General features: G+C 42.7%; 3 protein-coding genes across 3 annotated transcripts; 1 reads left to right on the top strand and 2 right to left on the bottom strand.

Moving 5' to 3' along the window:
* Window positions 1–3,715: 3,715 nt before the first annotated feature.
* LOC121621235 (migration and invasion enhancer 1-like) lies at window positions 3,716–5,448 on the bottom strand. The gene is made up of 4 exons (XM_041957628.1): window positions 5,317–5,448; window positions 4,995–5,092; window positions 4,789–4,865; window positions 3,716–4,691 (listed from the first exon to the last, which is right to left on the bottom strand). Exons 1-4 carry the CDS (start codon window positions 5,343–5,345, stop codon window positions 4,608–4,610), a joined length of 288 nt encoding a protein of 95 aa, XP_041813562.1. The 5' UTR covers window positions 5,346–5,448; the 3' UTR covers window positions 3,716–4,607.
* Window positions 5,449–7,780: 2,332 nt separating this feature from the next.
* On the bottom strand, window positions 7,781–9,730 carry LOC121621374 (migration and invasion enhancer 1-like). Its single transcript, XM_041957813.1, has 4 exons — window positions 9,680–9,730; window positions 8,889–8,986; window positions 8,652–8,728; window positions 7,781–8,551 (listed from the first exon to the last, which is right to left on the bottom strand). Exons 1-4 carry the CDS (start codon window positions 9,706–9,708, stop codon window positions 8,483–8,485), a joined length of 273 nt encoding a protein of 90 aa, XP_041813747.1. The 5' UTR covers window positions 9,709–9,730; the 3' UTR covers window positions 7,781–8,482.
* A 1,672-nt stretch (window positions 9,731–11,402) lies between these two features.
* Window positions 11,403–15,964, top strand: si:ch211-214j24.15 (GTPase IMAP family member 8). Its single transcript, XM_041956409.1, has 5 exons — window positions 11,403–11,427; window positions 12,408–13,094; window positions 13,197–13,907; window positions 14,059–14,685; window positions 15,252–15,964. Exons 1-5 carry the CDS (start codon window positions 11,403–11,405, stop codon window positions 15,962–15,964), a joined length of 2,763 nt encoding a protein of 920 aa, XP_041812343.1.
* The last annotated feature ends 4,203 nt before the right edge of the window (window positions 15,965–20,167 follow it).

Genomic DNA, 20,167 nt, shown 5'->3' with positions numbered 1-20,167 from the left:
GCTTTTGATTATAATAGCTGATACTCTTCCACATTAATTGTGGAAAAAAAAGAATAGAAAATTTATTTAACATATGTCTGTTAAATAGTCTTTCTGTTCTTACTGATTAAGAGGAAATAGAGGAGATTTGGCCCCATAAACATACTGGAAATTGGGGTAATAAGATAAGATAAAATAAGATAAGAATTTGTCAATCCCCAGCCGGGAAAATTCTAGTGTTACAGGCAGCAGGCAATAGTAGAAGAAAGTAACAATAGGATAGAGAAATACAAAGTACAAAATAAAAGCGGACTATATACGTACATTTTATACAAAGAACTATAAAAATATGTAAAATATATATATTGCCGCAGATATATTGCCATAAAAATAAAAAATATATACTGCCAAGCATTGTATAGAATATTCACAGTTTTAACAGAAATTCCACATGGATTGAAATTGCACATGGTGGGTATGGATAATTTAAGTACAGCATTTACGCTGTTGCATAGTAGTAAATATATATGTAGAATACCAATATATATGCATAGGTGAAATGATACAAACATTTAATTTTCATTTAATTTTCATTTAAAATAAAAGAGTTGAATTAAAAAATTAAGGAATTCCATGTATGAACCCATGTATGCACTGAAGGGTTAACCATCTTGTGACCACTCAGACCCATCATGGGATCCTCTGGGGGTGCTGACCCTCTGGCTGAGTCAGTGAGATCTGGTTTGTCAGAGCTTCTGGAAAAAACCAGCATCAGGACACAGCAGCGTGTATAATGTGATCTCTAAAAGCTTCTTACAGACAACAGCCTCCATTCTGCCGCTGAAATCCAACTGGACGTCCTTCATGATCCATTTCAGCCTTTCAGTAAGGTCACATGCTCCAGTTGCACGTTATGAATTGTGCTGCATGGATGAAACGGTCAGTATGTGCATGCAGACATGTGGCTGTTTGTAGAATGCATGCAGTCATATGTGCTTTGTTTGCTGTACTGGGTCATTTACTGTGAAGAGGCTGATTGCGTGTTCAGTTCCAGTGAAGAAGACTTTTTGTCACAACAGGAAACTCCTTGGCTACTCCTCTGGCAGATGTTACTGTTGGGGCGCTGCAGGGTCTTATTGTAGATATAGTAACTTCGGTCTACGTCTATTCCAACTTGTCTTTAAATCTGGAGAAGCTCTGGAGAACGAGCCTGAGTCATGAGTTTGATGCTGTTAAGTTCACAGTTTTCGGGAGGAAGGAGGAATTGATAAGATAAAAGTTGTTTGTTAGTCTCTTTAAGTAATTATATATGACTTAGAGGAGAATACAGACAGGCAAACAATGTGTCTCACAGTGCAACAGGTGTTTTGTGGGTGTTGATATTTGTTTAGGGAAGTTAATTAAAACAGAATATGAGGAAACATCTTCAAGTCAGGCTACACTCATGCTAGCAGCTCTGTGAGGCTGCACAGATACACTGATCCCTCAAGCTAAATGCTAATATCAGCATGTCCATACTCACCATTTTATGAGTGTGTTAGCATGCTAACATTTGCTAATTAACGCCAAACACAAGTCCAGCTGAGGCTCATGTATTAGTTTTGCAGCTATTTGGTCACAAACCAAAATGTTGGACAATTTTAAACAAAAAAAATCATCATTTGGGGATAGCTGTACCAATCCATCCAATAATAATTGAGATACTTTCATAAAAAAACAGAAATATCAACCTCATGGTCCACATATAGAGAGGCACCATCTACCACACAGAGAAAATACATACATAGACCCCAGAGTGAGGGACGGTGGGCCCCCAGCTAAAGTCACTGTGCCACAGGCCGGTTATCACCGGTGTGGAAGCTATCTGCCGTGTCCATGTGTCTCAACATAAAGTTTACAGACACTCCCAGTCTTCATATAGCCATTTTCACCCAGACAGACGCTTCTAATCTTTAGTCTTAACACAATATCTGAGGAGTTGTGGGGAACGTAAAGCTCACAGTGGAAATCTCTTACAGAATGCATGATTTGGAAAATGTGTAAAAGAACAGACAATGTGATAAATATGATATGTTAGAATAATCTATTTTAAAGGACATGACTGACAACCGACGGCATGTGGATAAAAAGTGAGGTGGACTTTTTACCTGCTTATTAAGAATCTAAAACAGGAAGAGGATGTGAGGGAAACTAATTTAATGTGGCTGTTTTCTCACAGATCCCTGGAGCGAATGCTGACGTCTACACAGTGATCTGAATGTTTTGCAGATACAAAATAGATGTTTGCATAAGCATTCAGCACCTCTCATAAGACACATCTAAATCATCACTGGAAATCGCCTGCGTGTGGTAACGGACTGAGTGCAGGATAAATACGGCCGTATCTGCAAGGTCCAAACGGAATACTTTTTATAGGCGCTGTACGTTTTCAAACCTCTAATTAAAAACTCACTGAGGCAGAACAGACGGTCTCTATCAGCAAGAACAAGCAGGCTGGTGCGAGTTATCACTGAGGGCCAGAGGCAACAGCAAAGACCCACCTAGTCACAGTGTATTACTCTGAACTACACAACCCATTAACACGGAGCAAAAACAGTGTGGCTCACTCTGACTTCACTTCAGCTACATGGAAAGTGCGTTTGACCATTATTTCATTTACTGAAGGGGATCAAATTTAGAATAACCGATTACTCCTGTTTTCTATTTTCTAAGTTTTGTGCCACTGAAGCTGCCTGCAGAAATAATGATTTACTTCTGTGGGCTAACAAGGAAAAACTACAACTTTAGTAAAACTGATTAAGTTTTAGCATGCAGTTACAACCTGCATGTGACTTCAGAGTTGCAACAAAATTTCATGAACAACAATAAATAAAAAAAAATTCATCATTTTCTGTATGAGAACAAATTGTGGAAAACACCCTTCAGGGTTGTAGCAGTTTTTCAGACCACCGCGTACTCGTGTCTACATTTGAGCTCTCTCTGTTTGACTTCACTATGACGATATCTTGTTTCTGAGGGAGGGGATGCCAGAAGTCTAACAAATACGGAAGACAGCAGTCCTTGCAGAATTTGGCGCCCCTTAGTGGAACTAATATGTGGCACAAAAACTGTCTGCTCTGCTTCACACATGACCTGCAAGACAAAAGTTTGTGAAAATCATGATCTCCCTCCATTTGTCTTGCTTTGTAATACTGACTCAGTAGAGTTTAGTTTGTTTCCGCAGTGGTAAATTTAAGATTTAGTAAAAGAGTTAAAAGCTCATACACACAACTGAACTAAATATTTGACAACTGGACATTAAAGTCTGACTTTAATCTACATTTGCATCGTCTGAAAAGTCATTTCTGTTCAGCCGCAGTAAGCAACTCGAGCATACAAACAGCACTGTTGTTCACATGCAGTGTTGCCATTGATACTGATGCCATGCAGACTGTTGACACAACAAAAACTATTGCAGCAGATAATTGGTAGTTGCTGGCCAACAGTCATCCTATTAATAACCCATGGATGCCTCCCACAGGAGCAGATCTGCGTTCAGGCTGCACAGCATCACTGAACCTGGTTAGGAGTTCTTAGAAAACAACTGTGTTGTTTCAACATTGTCAGATCTCTAGCATGCAAAACTAAAAGAGAAGCCAAATTATAGAGCTATTACCAAAGATTCCTGCATGACAACTCTCAGTATTTTCCAAGTTAGCGACTGTGACATCATGAAAAAGTGACGACAGCACTTGAACAACCATTATTTTTATTCAAAGTCGACAGTTTTGACACCCAGGGAAACAATAAGAGACGAGTTGTGGAAAATGAGCTGACATCTAACTAGCGTGAGCCGACAAACCAGTGGGTGTTGGTCTTCAGAAGCACTTCTTGATGATCGCTCTAGTACTGACCAGTTTGAATTCCAGAGGAGCTGCTGCACACAACTGCAGCGTGAAAACCAGTCTAATGTTTAACACTACTCCAATTTGGTATGTATCAAGACAGAAAAGCCAAGTTTTGCATTCACCAACCACAAATTAGATGAGACTGATTTTCAGTATTCATGACCCGTACAGTAATCAGTGTGTGAAATAATCATGAAACCTCAAAAACAAAAATGCTTTTAAAAGATAATTCAGCACAGAGGCAGAAACAAAGAGTCTGCATTTATGCTTTAAAATGATGCATAACCACTTCGCACTGCCTTTGCATCAGTAGAAAACTGTTAAGTGCATATGAGATCAATAAACAAAGCCTTGAAAAACAAGATAACAACAACTAGGCAATTAGAGAATGCCAGGCAATGAGGCTGTAGGAAAATTGAAAAGTGAGTTCCCTTCAATGCTTCTGCAACATCTTCTCCCTGTCTCAGCTCCTATAAGGAGGGAGCTCCAGGACTGGATTCATCAGACTGCAACCTTTACCTTTTAGGCTACAGTAATCATTAACAGCCTGGAGCACCACCATGAGAACAGAGAGGGGAGCCAAAAGGCAGAGCAGAGTGTGGTGATCTGCGTCGAAAGAAGCAGCAAGTGGCCATCGTGCATCTCTGTTGGGTTTGTATGAATCCAGAGGTGGCCTCGGCAGCACACATCTGCACCAGTCTGTATCGATGCTGCTGGTGTTAAAGCAGGACAGAGGGAGGTTTACATGATGACACATGGCGCACGGCTTCTGGTGATCTTCTGCACGGCTTTCCCATCGTGGGCGTCCTGGACCGCGTTCAAGACCTGAAGCAGGAAACAGAAGCATAAACCAGAGACTGTTATTGTTAAGATTTAAATTTAATGAGCAGTTTGTTGTGTGTTCAGCCTGTATGTTACTCACATCGTCCTCATACGGGAAGCCACTGGTCTCAAGCTTGGAGAAGACCAGCTGCCCGTTGATTTCCACCTCAAAGCTGCCTGCAGAATAAATACAAAGCAGGATCAGCTTCATGCTCTGCGGAGTGAACTGTGCCTTACGTATGCTAACATATAGCCGTCGGTCAAGTTTAGAGTACGGACATGACATTTCAGCCTAACGCTACTTACTCGATCTTCCCACGAAGCCTGACACATCCGCTTCGGGAAACTCACCCTTCACGACCCGGGCGAGCTCCTCATAGCGGGGCCCGTATCCTCATCCGCCGCTACGGGGGAAAAACACATTCACTTAAAGCATCGTTAGCAGGATACATGCTAATGCTACTACCAGCCCTCACTAATCTTATGTTAGCTGCGGGCTAATGATGCTAATCTACGCACCGCCCGTCTTTAAACGCTGATTTATGGGACGGGCGGAGACGGAAAACACAAGCAGGGTCGCTATAAACTCACACAAACTGAACATGAGTATTATAAAAGCTGTAACTACCAGTATTCGACTCTAATTGTCACCCCCATCGTGGCTGTTGTGGCTCCGTCTGTGTTAACGGGACGGGGCTCGGTATTGTTCGGTGCGTTCGCTGCAGGGCGGATTTTAAAATCCGTGAAGATAGCAGACGTTAGTCAGACCGGAAGCTACAGTGAGGGAAACATTTACAGTATAAAAGGTGAAAAACTTTTCAGATTACAAATTTTTTTAACCCTTCCTGTCCAGTGAAAACCATGTATCAGATTTGGTGATTTTAAATTTGAATGTGTCTGAAAACTTGGATGAATTGCTACTTTATGGGTTCAGAAAATTCTCCTACTTCTCAATTCAAATAAACTATTATAAGAAAACCTTAGAACATCTGGAAAAAAAGAGAGAAAAACCTTTTATTATTTAGACTTTGATTAAGGTTTTGAATATAGGATTCCTATGTGAACTGAAGTACTTTCACCATCATGCAGTACCATCAGTTTTAATCAAGTAAATTATTTTAATACTTCTTCAAACACTGCCGCTCAATGCAGAGATGTAATGTTAGCTGTGGATATGTGTTAAGCAGTGGTGGAGGTATTCAGATCCTTTTCGTTATTGTTATCATTTTATCATTTGGAAATTTCTTGTAGTAAAAATTCCATTTTAATGAGTGACATTGTTGAATTCATTTAAATGTGATTTTAATTTTCAACTTTGTTTTCAAGCGTATATTATTTTGAAATGCGCCTCCGGAAGCCTCGTCTGTTTTTCCTCTTTTTTATATTTACGCATAGTAACAGGATTATGAAAACATTAACTGGGCCATATACCAGTGCTGGGACAAGTACTCAGATCCTGTACTGAACTAAAAGTTTCAATACCACGTAGTAGAAATACTCAATTACAAGTTCAGCATTCAAAATCAAAAGTTTAAGTATGTATTACATGCAAAATCTACTTCAAGTATCAAACATAAAAGTAATAATTTTGCAGCAGTATATGGCTTCTGTCAGGCCTATATTGCTGTATGTAGTATTGGATTATTATTGTGTGTGAGCAACATTTTAATTTTCTATGAGGTTGACTAACAGCAAGTTTAAACTACTTTGTATACTGCTGGCTTAGTTTATCTATCATGTCTTATAACATGATCATCAACTGCAGCTGTTCAGTATATGCAGTGGAGTAAAACACAGCATCCTTCCCTCTGAAGTGAGCTGGAGTACAAGCATAAAGAGCAAAGGGCAAATACCCTCAAATTGTACTGTGCTTGAGGAAATGCACTCAGTCACAGCACCGTACCAAAAATGCATCAAACTTAGAGTCCAGCGAACTGAACTAAAAGAAAATGTCAAAGTTTTTGCCTTTAGTTCACATCTTGATGTTGTTGATCTTTGTGTTCCTCGATTAAATGCCTGCCTTTGTTTGTCTTGACAATGAGTTCTGTGTTGAGACAATCTGCACTTCAATGAAAGACCCCTTGCGGCTGAAACCTTTTCAGCGACAGGAAAGACCTCATCAGGGGGGGCCCAGACGAGTGGAGAGCCACACTTAAACTCACATGGGAACTCCATTTGTTTGTGGAATCTCAGCATCCCCCCGTTACTGCTTTTTGTCATTGCAATCGCAGCTTACCTTAAGATGGGCATCACGTGACTCAAGCAACATTAAAGTGTAAATTGTGTTTTCTAGAAATACCCAGAATTGAATTCGCTCGAGTCTTAAAGGGCCCCAAATGTCCCTTGTTCACAGCATGTCAGTTGATTTGGGTGAAAGGATCTCAAGCATGTAAATAGCAGTGTCGTTTATGTTGAGCGTTCTTTGAATCTCACTTGTTATGCAGTCTGCTGGCAGTACAAAGACAAAACCTGTGCAGTAAAATAGCTGGAATTCTGGTCGAGTAGCTGCTGGCCAACATTAGCAAAGACTCATCCTGTCACCTATGATGCCTCCTGAAGGAGCAGCTCTATGTTAGAGGTGCAGTGTCTAAGATATGGCCAACATTTTAGATTAAAACATTCAAAAACTTCATTATCAGCAGAATATGAAGAAGTAACAACAGCTCTGGTGTTGGGTCAAAACTTCCATGCATTGTGTTGCAGATATCTATTGATGCTAACCAGCTAGCTGCGGCCCATTAAGGGTAAATAATCCGACAGTAATGCCCATTGTAGTTTCAGATGGGAGATGTACGCAAGGTTGTTATGTTTCACAAACTCGCTTAACTTTTTTTGTCTGAAAAATGAACAGATTCAATTCCAAAATCACAACAGGTGAGTTCAGCAGGTGGCCAGTTCTTACACAAGGCAGCATAGCATCACCAAACCCAGTTAGCAATCCTTAGAAAAAAGGTGTGTGTTTAACATAACAGACAGGTCAAACTGGAAAAGGCAGCGTGTCACAGAGCAATTATAAAGCATTACTGGTTTTCACGATACGTTCACGATCAGCACTTAAACAACGATTTAAGGAAGGATGATCACTCTAGTTCTGACCATTTTCAATAAGAGAAGAGTTTATTATTTAAAAGAAACCTGACAGCAGAACAGCTCATTGAGATGAGACATCAGCAACAAAAAAAATAATTTTTATGTTTAAAACTTCTCCAGTCTGACATCTTTTAAAAAAGAAAAGCCAAATTCTGAACTCACAAACCACAAATCACATGACGCTGCTTTCCAGTAATCAGCGTTTGAAATGGGTACTAAATCTCAGAAAAAAAAAACTTTTAAAAGATAATTTAGCACCGAGCAGTGCAGAGGCAGAAACAAAGAGTCTGCATTCATGCTTAAAAATGATCTGCAACCGCAGTGCACGGCCCGTGCTTCGAAAGAAAACTGTTATAATAAGGCAGTTAGAGAATAATGAGGCTGTAGGAAAATAAAAAGTGAGTTCCCTCCAATGCTTCTGCAACATCTTCTCCCTGTCTCAGCTCCTATAAGGAGGGAGCTCCAGGACTGGATTCATCAGACTGCAACCTTTAACCTTTTAGGCTACAGTAATCATTAACAGCCTGGAGCACCACCATGACAACAGAGAGGGGAGCCAAAAGGCAGAGCAGAGTGTGGTGATCTGCATCGAAAGAAGCAGCAAGTGGCCATCGTGCATCTCTGTTGGGTTTGTATGAAGCGAGGTTTTATCCCAGCCCGCTGAGGCAGGGCTGGGACCCAGAGGTGGCCTCGGCAGCGCACAGCTACACGAGTGTTCTGGTGATCTTCTGCAAAGGTTTCCCATCGTGGGCGTCCTGGACCGTGTTCAAGACCTGCAGCAGGCAAGAAGAGAGGCATAAATCAGAGACTGTTATTGCTGAGATTTACTTTTATTGAACAGTTTGTTGTGTGTTCAGCCTGCATGTTACTCACGTCATCATCATACGGGAAGCCACTGGTCTCAAGCTTGGAGAAGACCAGCTGCCCGTTGATTTCCACCTCAAAGCTGCCTGCAGAATGAAAACAAAGCAGGATCAGCTTCATGCTCTGCTGAGTGAATTTTATCTTAAGTAACCCGTGCGTCACATTAACGATACAGATCAGATCAAACAAGGGCAAGCAGCTGGCCAGAGTTCAATTACCTGCTCACTCAGGTGAAATGTTATGTACCTGTTCTTCCCACAAAGCCTGACACCTCCGCATCAGGAAACTCATCCTTCACGACCCGGGCGAGCTCCTGATAGCGGGGCCCGTATCCTCATCTGCCACTACGGGGAAAAACACATTCAGATAAGCTGCGATTACATACTTCAGCAGCAGTCTGTGATTTGTTAATAATTATCGTGGGTGTCAAGCCAAAAAAGTGATTCTATCGCCCATTTTCTACGTCTGCAGCTGCTTTAATCCGGATCAAACAGTCCTAACCTGCAAATATACGTGACTTGAGTCTGTGGTGAGAGCAAAGGTATGTTTTTGTAAAATGTTTCTTGTAAATGCAAAATCACAAATGACAAGTGGCCCAATGGGAGCACCCACCTGCCCCAACACCACCCACCAACAAACACACACACACCCATGCACACCTCCCAAAGCACAATACTGAGGAACACCCGGACTTAAACAGTGACATTTCTAATTATATAGTTCAGCTGTATCCTGTTTTCTTCCTTCTCTCTGTAATATAACTGTGTTTTTGTATATCTGTGTATTAAAGTGAAGTTAATGGCAGGCTAAGCTGGGGGAACAAGGCGTGCACCCCCCCCTCCAACTGCCTGCTGGTCAGCAGAATACCTTTCAAACGGGACTGTCAATCACTTAGCTTAGCTTAATTTGCTTATAGCACTAATCTACATAACAACAGTTTTAAAGCAATTTAGGATTTATGGGACGGACCCAGACACTAACAGGTTTGCTAAAAACGTTAACAAAATGAAAAAGAGTATAACAGCAGCTCTGCATACCAGTACTCGACTTTCACCGTCACCACCATCCTTGTCTCCGTCGCTCCTGCTCTTTCCGCCGGTCTGAGCTCGGTGCGGTTCGGTGCGTTCGCTGCTGCTGTTTTGTCTGGGCCGCCGAGCTGGGCGGAGTTTAAACTCGGTGAAGACAGCTGATACTAGTCAGCTGTGTGAAGACAGCTGACAGTAGTCAGACCGGAACCTGCAGTGAGGGAGTTAAAGGGACAAACTGATTTTATATGAGAAATATTCTGATGAACTGAAGGGCTCCTTTATGGCTTCAATATTATTATCATGTATTATATACTTCTTAAACTAAGTGAAGCAGGCTGTTAAAGAAACCCTGGATTTTCAGGAAAAAAATCTACTACCTAGAAAAATACAATACTATAATACTAAATTATGCTGATAACAATATGTAGAACTTTAACATGGAGTATTTTTACTGTGTGGTATCATTACTTTTACTCAATTAAATGATTTAAATACTTCTTCCAACACTTCAACTAAAAGCTGAAACATAACATCTCTTACAAAGTAATAAAAAATATACTTCAAGTTCATATACATAAGAATACTTAACTAAACTTCAGGTATAGTTCCCAAGTATACTTGTCAGTGTACTACTTAAATGGTTGTTTCAGTTTATGAGAGTACACTTTGAAGTATAATCTCAGTAAACTTCTAGTTCAATGGTTTTTATACTGCAAGTATACTTTAAGTGAACTTAACATCATGCTTATAGTTTGCCATTTATATATTATTTTGCTCTTTAAAGTATACTGCTAGGTTACTATTATGGTATTTTGTACGTTTAACTGTACTTTAAGTACACTTGAGTGTAACACCTACTGGTACGCCCCCTACCAGTGGACTAGCTGAGGATGTCTGTTACACAGTGGTGGAGGAAGTGTTCAGATCCTTTATTTAAGCAAAAGTGCTAATACCAGGCTGGGAAAATACTCCTTTACAGATCCTGCATTGAAAATGTTACTGCCAACCTAAGTATCATCAGGCTTACATAAAGTATGACAGACCATATATGTATACTATTTTAACATGCATTCATGTTTAAGCAGAATTTTAGTGTTTCATGTTGGGCTGCTGCAACTAATGATTATTCTCATCATGGATTAATCTGATGGTTATTTTCTTTGCATTATTTGTAAAATGCAATAAATAGGTGAGAAATAATTATCGAGGGCTCAAAACATCACCTTTCAAACATCTTGTTTTGTCCGAACAACAGTCTAAATGTCGAAATGATTCAGTTTGCTGTAATTTAAGACATGAACAGCTGCAAGAAATGGTAAAAATACACCATTTCATGTAAAAACATATCACGAGTAAAATGTTGTAGCAGGCTGAAGTAAAGCAGTTTTAACTACTTTTATAAAATTAGTCATTAATCAATCATCCAGTGTCTCATTCAGTGTTGGTTGTAAATTCACTTGATGAAGACCATGAAGTTTCCGTCTGCTCTGTCTGTGTTTGGTAAATGATAAAATCTCGAGTGGACTGTCGACCTGCGGCTGAGAGGGGTGGTTCTTCCTCTCTGCTGCATGTGTGTCTGATTACTCATTACTCACAACCTTCAGACTCATAAACGCATAAAACACGAACTTCTGCTTGTGCACGTTTTTCTCGAAGAACACGGAAAACACAGACGTGACCTGTGAGTGAAGGGTGCCTGTTTTAAAATCTACCTGCTCACAGATGATGTGAGATGGCGACCAGCGAGCCGTCAGTGTGTAAGTTCTGATTCCTGATGTCTCATAATAACTGCATTACGTCATGATCAGGTCTTGATTGTTAAAGGTCTTTTAATGAGAACCCAAACAGCTTTGATCTTGTAGTGGCTATGTGGTTGTTATTGTGCATTGTAATTTAATAGATTTATTGTTTTTATATAATTGTCAAAGCATTCTTTGAAGTGTTACATGATTTTAGATGGAAGGATTTAAGGAAATATTATAATTTGTTCACTTTATAAAATTTATAAGTCAAAGTAGAATCATGTGTGTGCCTTTTGTAGTTCATTTTTGGGCACTGATGTAGATTTTTAGGGATGCAACTAAAATGATTTTCATTATCATTTAATCTGCCTCTCAATGATTTGTTAGGCCTATAAAATGTCAGAAGATTACAGTCCAACAGAGACCGAGCTGACATATGAATTTACCATTGTAAAAGAGACAAATTTTCACTTTTCAGAAGCTTAAACGAGTGAATTTTTTTGACTTTTGCTCATAAAACACAAAGATACACAACATGAAAGATAGATGATCGAATCGTTGCTGCTTAATTGTCTGTCAAATACATTTAAAGAAAACCAGCAAATATTCCAGTGTGGGAAACTGAAATCAGGGAAGTCTTGGCAGTTTTGCTACGATCAATTATCAGAATTTTTGCTGCTTAATTTTCAGTAAATTGACCAAAAGATGAATCAATGTTTGATTGTTTTATACATTTTGATTGATGTTTGCATGGAATGAGAACATTTGCTGTTTTCCTCTTGAAGTGAGAATTGATCCATTTGAATCCATTGGTCTTAAATCCACTTCAGTGAGTCAGAAGTGATGATTGACAGGCATTATTTCTGTATGAGTCTACTCATTGCTGTCCAGGAACATCCTGCACTGTATACCTTTAAGCAGCGTAGCTTTAATATTAACCCTTCTCACCCTTGTTTCCCTCTTTTCCCGTCTGTTCATTTCTTTGTCTTTGTCAGGGGACGGCCGGCGTACATCACAGCTAAGAATCATCCTTCTTGGCGGCAGAAACTGTGGAAAGAGCTCTGTGGGGAACTTACTCCTGGGCAAAGAGGAGTTTGACACCAAAGAGAGGACCTCGTGCTCCTGGAGGCTGGGCGTGGTGGCCGGACGGTGGCTCACGGTGGTGGACGCTCCCGGCTGGTGGTGCGACTTCAGCGCTCAGGACACGTCCGAGCTGGTGAAGAGGGAGATCATAAGCAGCGTCTCTCTGTGCTCGCCGGGCCCACACGTATTTCTAATCACCGTCAAGGCCAGCTCGGCCTTCTCGGAGAAGCGTCGCAGGGCCGTGGAGGAGCACGTGGCCCTGCTGGGCGAGAGGGTGTGGCGTCACTGCATGGTGGTCTTCACCTCTGCTGACAGGGGTAAACACACAGGGGTAGAGGGGCTCGTACAGGCGGGGGGGAAGGCCCTCCGCTGGCTCACTGAGAGGTGCAGTCGGAGGTGTCACTCTCTTGTCTTGAGCGATGACACTGAAGCCACAGAGCTGCTGGAGAAAATCCAGAAACTTGTCACAGAAAATGGACACAGAGTGTTTGAGATGCAGGAGGAGATTTTACAGGCGATCGAGGAGGAGAAGAGAGGGGTGGAGGAGAGGGCTCGGCAGAGGTTTACGAGAACGAAGAAGCACAGATCGCTCATGAGAGGTGAGTTCATTATGATATCTGAGACGCTTTTAGTGAATGTTTTCAAAATGTCTGAATAAACACTCGAGCAACTAAAAAAAATGTCCATATTTCCACTTTCAGAGCAGCTGCGGCCTGTTACTGATATCCGGATTGTGTTGGTGGGAGCAAAGGGTTCTGGGAAAACTTCCACACTGAACACAATCCTGAGCAGAGAGAGCGCCGAGCGGCCGAGGAGAACCGCCCAGTGCCAGGTGCGAGGAGGGGTGGTGTTCGGCAGACACGTGACGGTGGTGGACACACCCGGCTGGTGGATGAACTACTTCTGTGACGAGAGTCCCGTCTTCGACCGCAGGGAGCTGCTGGTCAGCTTGTCCCTGTGTCCTCCGGGGCCTCACGTCTTCCTGCTGGTGATCCGTGTGGACAGGGCCTTCACCGACACCTACAGGAGAGCGGCGCAGGAGCACCTCCAGCTGATCGCCGGGCACATCTGGAGTCGCGTCATCGTGCTGTTCAGCTTCGGGGACTGGCTGGGTGGCACGACTCCCGAGCAGTGCATCGAGAGCGAGGGGGAGCCTCTGCGCTGGCTCGTTGAAAGATGCGGCAACAGGTATCATGTCCTGAACAACAAAACCAAAGGGGATGGGTTTCAAGTCAGAGAGCTGATTGGGAAGATCGAGGAAATGTTGGTTGGCTGCAGCGGTGGCCAGCATTACGAAATAGAGAGGAAAGCGATGGAACAGATGGAGGACAAGATGAGAGGAGAGAGGGAGAGAGCCGAGGAGAGACTGATGAAGAAGGAGAAACAAAGGCAGATGGCGAGGTCTCAGCTGGGTGAGTTAGAAGCATTTAAAAGTGATAAACAATGTCACCGTCTTCTTGTCTTACTTCTTTAATAAACACTATTTAATTCAGCTGGTTTCTGGACACGGTTCAACCAGAAAGAGTTTGTTTCTAACAGATTTGTGAAACTTCTTTCCAACAGAGAAGCTCAACCCTCTTCCAGAGCTGAGAATAGTGCTCGTTGGCGGCAGGAAAACAGGCAAGAGCTCATGCGGAAACACCATCCTGAGCAAAGAGAGCTTCCAGACAGAAACACAAACCACTTCCTGCTCCGAAAGACGAGCCAAAATCAGCGGGAAGACGGTGGTGGTGCTGGACACACCGGGCTGCTTCTCTGTGACCTCTGACCTCCTCGTGCTGCCCTGCGCTCTCCTCCTGGTTGTCAATGCGAGCTCCTCATTCAAAGACACCCACAGGGAGGCGATGGAAAAACAGCTGGAGGCAGGAGGAGGCCAGATGTGGAGCAGAGCTGCGGTCCTGTTCAGCCACGGCGACTGGCTGGGCGACACCAGCATCGAGCAGCGCATTGAGAGCGAAGGGGGCCCGCTGCAGAGGCTGGTGGAGCGGTGTGGAGGCAGGTATCACGTGCTGGACAACAAACACGGCGGGGATGGGGCGCAGGTTAACGAGCTAATCGAGCTGATAGAGGAGATGCTGGTAGGAGAAAGGCTGGCTGTTCTTCACAGAGGGCAGCAGGCAGACACAGTGACGCTGTGCAGAAGAGATCTAGAAGTGCTTATGAGCTGCAGACACCAGCTGCCTAATGACTGTAAGTAGACCTCCTTCACCGATGGTTTTCCCAACATAGTTTACAGTCACTTCAGAAACCTATTTAACAAGTACACACACATCTGTCTGCACAACTGCCAACATGTGGACTGATTTATCTGTTATAAGCAAATATCAGATGATTAGATTTATTTCTTTATTGGCTTATTTGACTGGGGCGGTGCACATTAATAAACAATGTTTATGAGTGTAAATATAGTCCCTGTGCAGATGTTGCATTGTCGCTAAGTCATAAATAATGTGAAATTAGATTGGTTATTGAAGTAGGGTGCAATCATGCAGAATTCAAGAATGCACTTTACAAATGGCATTATGCTCTATTATCAGGTGCTGATTAAAACATGTAATAGAGAAGTATAGAAAGCACAGAGTGAGCAACACACAGCAAAGCTAAAAGAAGGGTGTGGGGTGAGAAGCGGTTTATGGTTTTAAACAGTGGGGTAGCAGTATCTGTAGTCCAGAGATAAGCAGGCTTGTATCTTAAGATGGGTGGAGATGGTTGGAATTTTATGGCTCACGTGAAGTCACACTTTATTTCCTTTACAGTGGCTGAATCGGCCAGTTTCACTGCTCAGACGTCACTAACCTGCTCAGATGATGGTGGTCAGATGGTGGCAGTACCAGCAGGTAGAAGAGGAGGACGGACTGGACTCATCCTGGACAGAGACAGCTTCATGTCCTGTATGCTCTCTGGTGGACAGGGACTGTGGTGGACTAAAAATCTGCCCGTCTGGTTCTCTGCTGATGATCTTCACCTGAGACTGAGCAGTGAAAGCCGGGTGCCTCTGTTCTCACCCAGACATCCAGCAAAGCTTCTGGCTTTACCTCAAACACAAAGCAGGAAGCTTGCAGAGGAAAAACTCATCAGTGTGAATGATCTCGGCTATCCTGCACTGAGAGAGCGGACTCTCAGGAGGCTCAGTGGGTCTGGAGGTCTGCAGGCCCTGATCGACCAGGGGGACCACAGAACCCTGGAGGAGCTGGAAGCCTTCATTGACTCATACTTTGAGATGGTTTGGGGGCAAACCATGGGGTTGTTTCAGACCGCTGAGGCCGACTGTCCCACCTCTGAGCAGGAGGCTGCCGTCGAGGAAGCTGCACAGGAGGAAGTGCTCTCATCCATTGACAGAAGGCTTTCAAAGCTGGACCTCCTTGAGGAGATCAGGAGGGATCTGGCAGAGCTGAGGACCAGTCTGGAGCACAACCGGAAGGCCATACAGGAACTCAGAGAAAGAAGTAAACAAGATGATGCATGTTAATAAAGGCTAAATAATCATGGAGTCATTTATCTTCATGAGGTATAGATTAATTATATTTTTCCCATTAGTTAATTTCAGGAAGTAAATAGTAGATAGTTCATTTCCTTTGACTGGCTGGGCAACAGTGTTGTTATGGTACTTCACCACAAGGGGGAGCTGTTGTATAGGAGTAGGTTAATCATATTACGTGGCCACTGAAACGTCACACTTCTGCAGAGGAGAAAGAAGTACTCAGATCATTTACATTTAAAGTAAAAGTAGCAATACCACACTGCAGAAACACTCTGTTACAAGCAAAAGTCATGCATTGAAAATGTAAGTACAACAGTATTAGCATCAAAATATACTTAAAATACCAAAAGTAAAAGTACATGTTATGCAGAGCGTCCCTTTCCAGAGTAATTTATGTTACTGGATTATATTTGTTGATGCATTAATGTTTCCATCATTCTAATGTTGCAGCTTTAAAAGGGGTGACTAATTTGAATTACTTTATACACTACTGGGTATCTTGTGAATTAGCCCCGGGGGATCAATAAAGCTTTATCTTAACCTGCAGTAATGAATAAAAAAGTATTTATTATGTTTTATGATTGTACCTCGATCTGCAGAGTTATTATCAAATAAATGTAGTGAAGTCTGACATTTAACATTTACATTTGAACTTTACACCTCTCGTCTTTGTTGAGATTTCTTCAGTTGTTTCTGTGTTGACCCTAATGTGGTTTAAGCTTTGAACCTTGTGGTGTTTCTAATATTTTGGCCGGTTTGTTTGCATGTAGTGGAGAAGCAAGAATGTGAGAAACATAATGCAGTCCAACTCCATGAACAGTCTTAACACAGCTTTTGGCACACCGTGAGCAACTAGTAAGATTTAGATGATGTGATGAAGAGACATTCAGTGTACGGCCAGAAGTATATGGACACCCATGTGTGATTGTGGGCAGAACAATGGCTGTTCATCTGTTACAATAACAGCCTCCACTCTTCAGGTTTCAGGCTTTCCTGGCTGCAGGGATTTGCTCCTGATCAGCGACAAGAGCATTGGTGCAATAAGATTTCACCCTGCGTATTTTTTAATTTTTGCCACTCCTAATTTTTCCTCTTTGTTTTCCTTCTGCAAACCTCTGTGCTCACAGGGACCAGCTAAGCAAAACCCTGCAAACTCCCGAGCAGCAGTGAATCAAACACATGAAGCACCACGATGCAGGCAGACTGTGTGTGACATCACCTTTCATGACAATCAGGTTATTTAGGTTGAACTTTTTCCAGCGGTTATCTCTCGCTGCAGACGTGCAAAGTTGCCTAATGCAGCTTTAATAAACTCAAAGGGAACATGATGATGTTTCTGAGCCAAGATACAGCTGAAAACAAAAATGTGCTTTCATATTTCAGATATTTCAACTACATCAAAGCGCTTTCAGAGTGGTTGGCTGTAGACTTGGAGAAACACACATGTGGACTCTCCTGCACAGATGAACACAGTTAACTTTCGAGGCTTTAATGTTTGTGAAGGTGAGGTACAGCCACGTCTTCCTTCCGCTGTCAGTTAAATCTTCTTCTGGCTACACTCTGGCTCTGTTTTCCACACCTGTTTCACTTATCCTGGTGGTGAACAGATGGAATAATTTAAGAAAATATGTGTCCTCTTCAACAACAATCCAGAGATAAAGCTGTGTGTTGAGTAGTACTCTATATGGCCAAAAGTATTTGGACACACCTTGTGTGCTTGCAAAATGATGTCAAAAGATTAAAAGGTCTCCATATTGTAGTTTTACTGTTGTTGTTTCCGTTTCTAACACATGTCAAAAAAAATCTCACTGTGGCGCTTGAGGAAAAATCTGTGGATTACCACATTAGGATTCATCATCTGGAGAATATCCGAGATGACAGACAGGCGGGCACTGGCACTTCTAAAGTCAAAACGAAAGTGAATGAGCTTTATTTTTGGACTGGAAGTGAAACTGTATGTCAAGAATATTGATTTTTATTCACCATGTTTTTCTGTTTTTGTTGCTGCTGTAGCTGAAATGGAACCTGGCTCCAGAAAAAAACCTTTTTGAGATGATGTGGATTCAGGACTGGACACTCGTTCTCACTATGTGACTGTTACAGCTGTATTTTGAGATAAAACCCTTGAAGTTCAGCTCTTAGTATATTTCTCCTCCTGCTGTACAAGTAAGGTTTTCTTATCATCCGCACTGCTGTTGACTGATAACCCAAAAACTCCCAAAATGTTGAGAGGACTGATAAAAGATAAGAGAAATCTCAGCTGTGGGGGCACAGGAGAGGGACGGAGACGTACTGAGGATGGACTTACAGGAAGCATAATAGCAAAAGGGTGATTTGTAGGCAATCATGGTCTATTTATCTCTGTCGGTCTTCATCTCGGGGCTTTCTCTCTTTGCATTACACCTCTTTGGATGTCATTACTCCATCAGCCCCCGTCTCCCTGCTGTCTTATCATCCATCCTCCTCTGTTGTGAACATGTCATTCCTCCTTTTCTCTCATTCTCCCTTCTCTGACTCTCCCCATGTCTTTTCTCTCTGCGCCGTCCTCCCCCCTCTCAAATCAAGTCGTGAGCGCTCAGCCCCCTCCTCAGAGCTCTGCAGCCCGGGGGAGGGAGCTCAGGAGAAATGGATCTCCTCTCTCTCCCTCTCCATCGTCGAGGCTGTTCGGGAGACAATTTTGAGCCCGCATCCATCTCCATTAGCCGGACAACGCAGCGACCGGCACGACCCCCCCCCCGCCCCAATCCGCCGCCCTGTATCACGTTTCACCGCCTGCTATTTTTCCAGGTGGAAAACGAAAGCCAGCCGGAGAGATGGGCAGAGGCTGGGAACGAGGATGCAGAAAGAGGAAGAAAGGGATGATTTAAACATAGGAATCATCCATCCTCCACTTCCCTCCGCGCTCCGATACGATGACGTCCCCCGGGGGTGATGTCTGGGACGTGGTGCGGTGTAGAACTCAGCGGCAGGACTGAACTTTTCTGCCCTTTCCAGCCCATAAAGACAGTCTGCATCATGACCTCACAGTTTTACAGATTTCACAAGAGTCTTTAGGCTAAAACAGACGGAGGACAGTACAGAGATCAGGTGATGCAAATCATGACTGAGACTGAAACTAAACTCAGGTCAAAGCTGTGATAAAGAACTGAGGGAGGCTTCGGTGATGCTGCAGGGACTCTGTTTGTTCAGGGGATATTTCTTCTAACAAATAACATATTCTTTCTCTTTAGGCTCCAGTCTCACCTGTCGACAGCTCTCTCCAACCAGAGCTTTATCGTCAAGGGTTTTGGGGCAGATCAAGTCAAATCTCAAGTAATTTGCAAAAACTGGGTGTTTCCAGGTCGTTAAGGGGTCTTTGTGGTCAAGTCTGGGCCGAGTCTCAAGTCCTTAAAGGCAAGTCCAGAACTCACAAGTCTTCATAAGCAAATTTCAAGCCTTCCAGTTCTGTGGATGCTGCACCGTTAGCATCACATTGAAGCCATGTTAAGAGTAATTTTCTAAGAGCTAATAAATGTGTGGGCCAGTGTGAGGTATTTTTATTGAATGTTTTTGTCTGAAATCTTGAGATTGAAGTCTCAAGTAAGTTATACGGCTTTAAAATAAGTGCCTGTCAGATCATCCAGGATATTTGAATTGGTGCCGATGCTGATCTTTATTTTAACTTTCTAAAATCGACAGTCAAGCCCACTTCACTCACCTTTTGTCAAGGCTTTGAACTCCTCTCTCAAGCTATCATTCCTCAGTGCAACAGAGAGTATCTGAAAGCCCTCACCGCTCTCTACAGCTGCAGGCTTTTCCCTCATCTTCAAGGGAACAGGTATAAACATCATGTTTGGATGACACCTGCTGCCACCTGGATGGTTTGAGTCATACTGAAGCTTTTACAGCAGTGAAGTCCACGTCCTCATTCCTCTGATTTACGTTTGACTCAAGTGCAAATCTCAAGTCTAGAACTTCTGTATATGTACATTTTGGATCCCTCAGGGGAAGACTTCTGGTCTACGTTACCCCTGAGAGAATAGCCGGACTGAGAGACGGGTGTAAATCACAGCAGCCATGTCAATACTTGTTTTAGTGACGTAAGTCCGACTCAAGTCAAAGTCTCAGTTCAGCTCTGATCCCAAACTATTATCAATCAACTAAACACAAGGCATTAATGTGCGAGCCTCTGGTCTCGCTGAGCCCCCATTA

The sequence above is a fragment of the Chelmon rostratus genome, chromosome 17 (genome assembly GCF_017976325.1).
Source record: "Chelmon rostratus isolate fCheRos1 chromosome 17, fCheRos1.pri, whole genome shotgun sequence".
NCBI classification, from domain to species: domain Eukaryota; kingdom Metazoa; phylum Chordata; class Actinopteri; order Chaetodontiformes; family Chaetodontidae; genus Chelmon; species Chelmon rostratus.
This window is presented reverse-complemented; position numbering and strand designations above follow the sequence as displayed.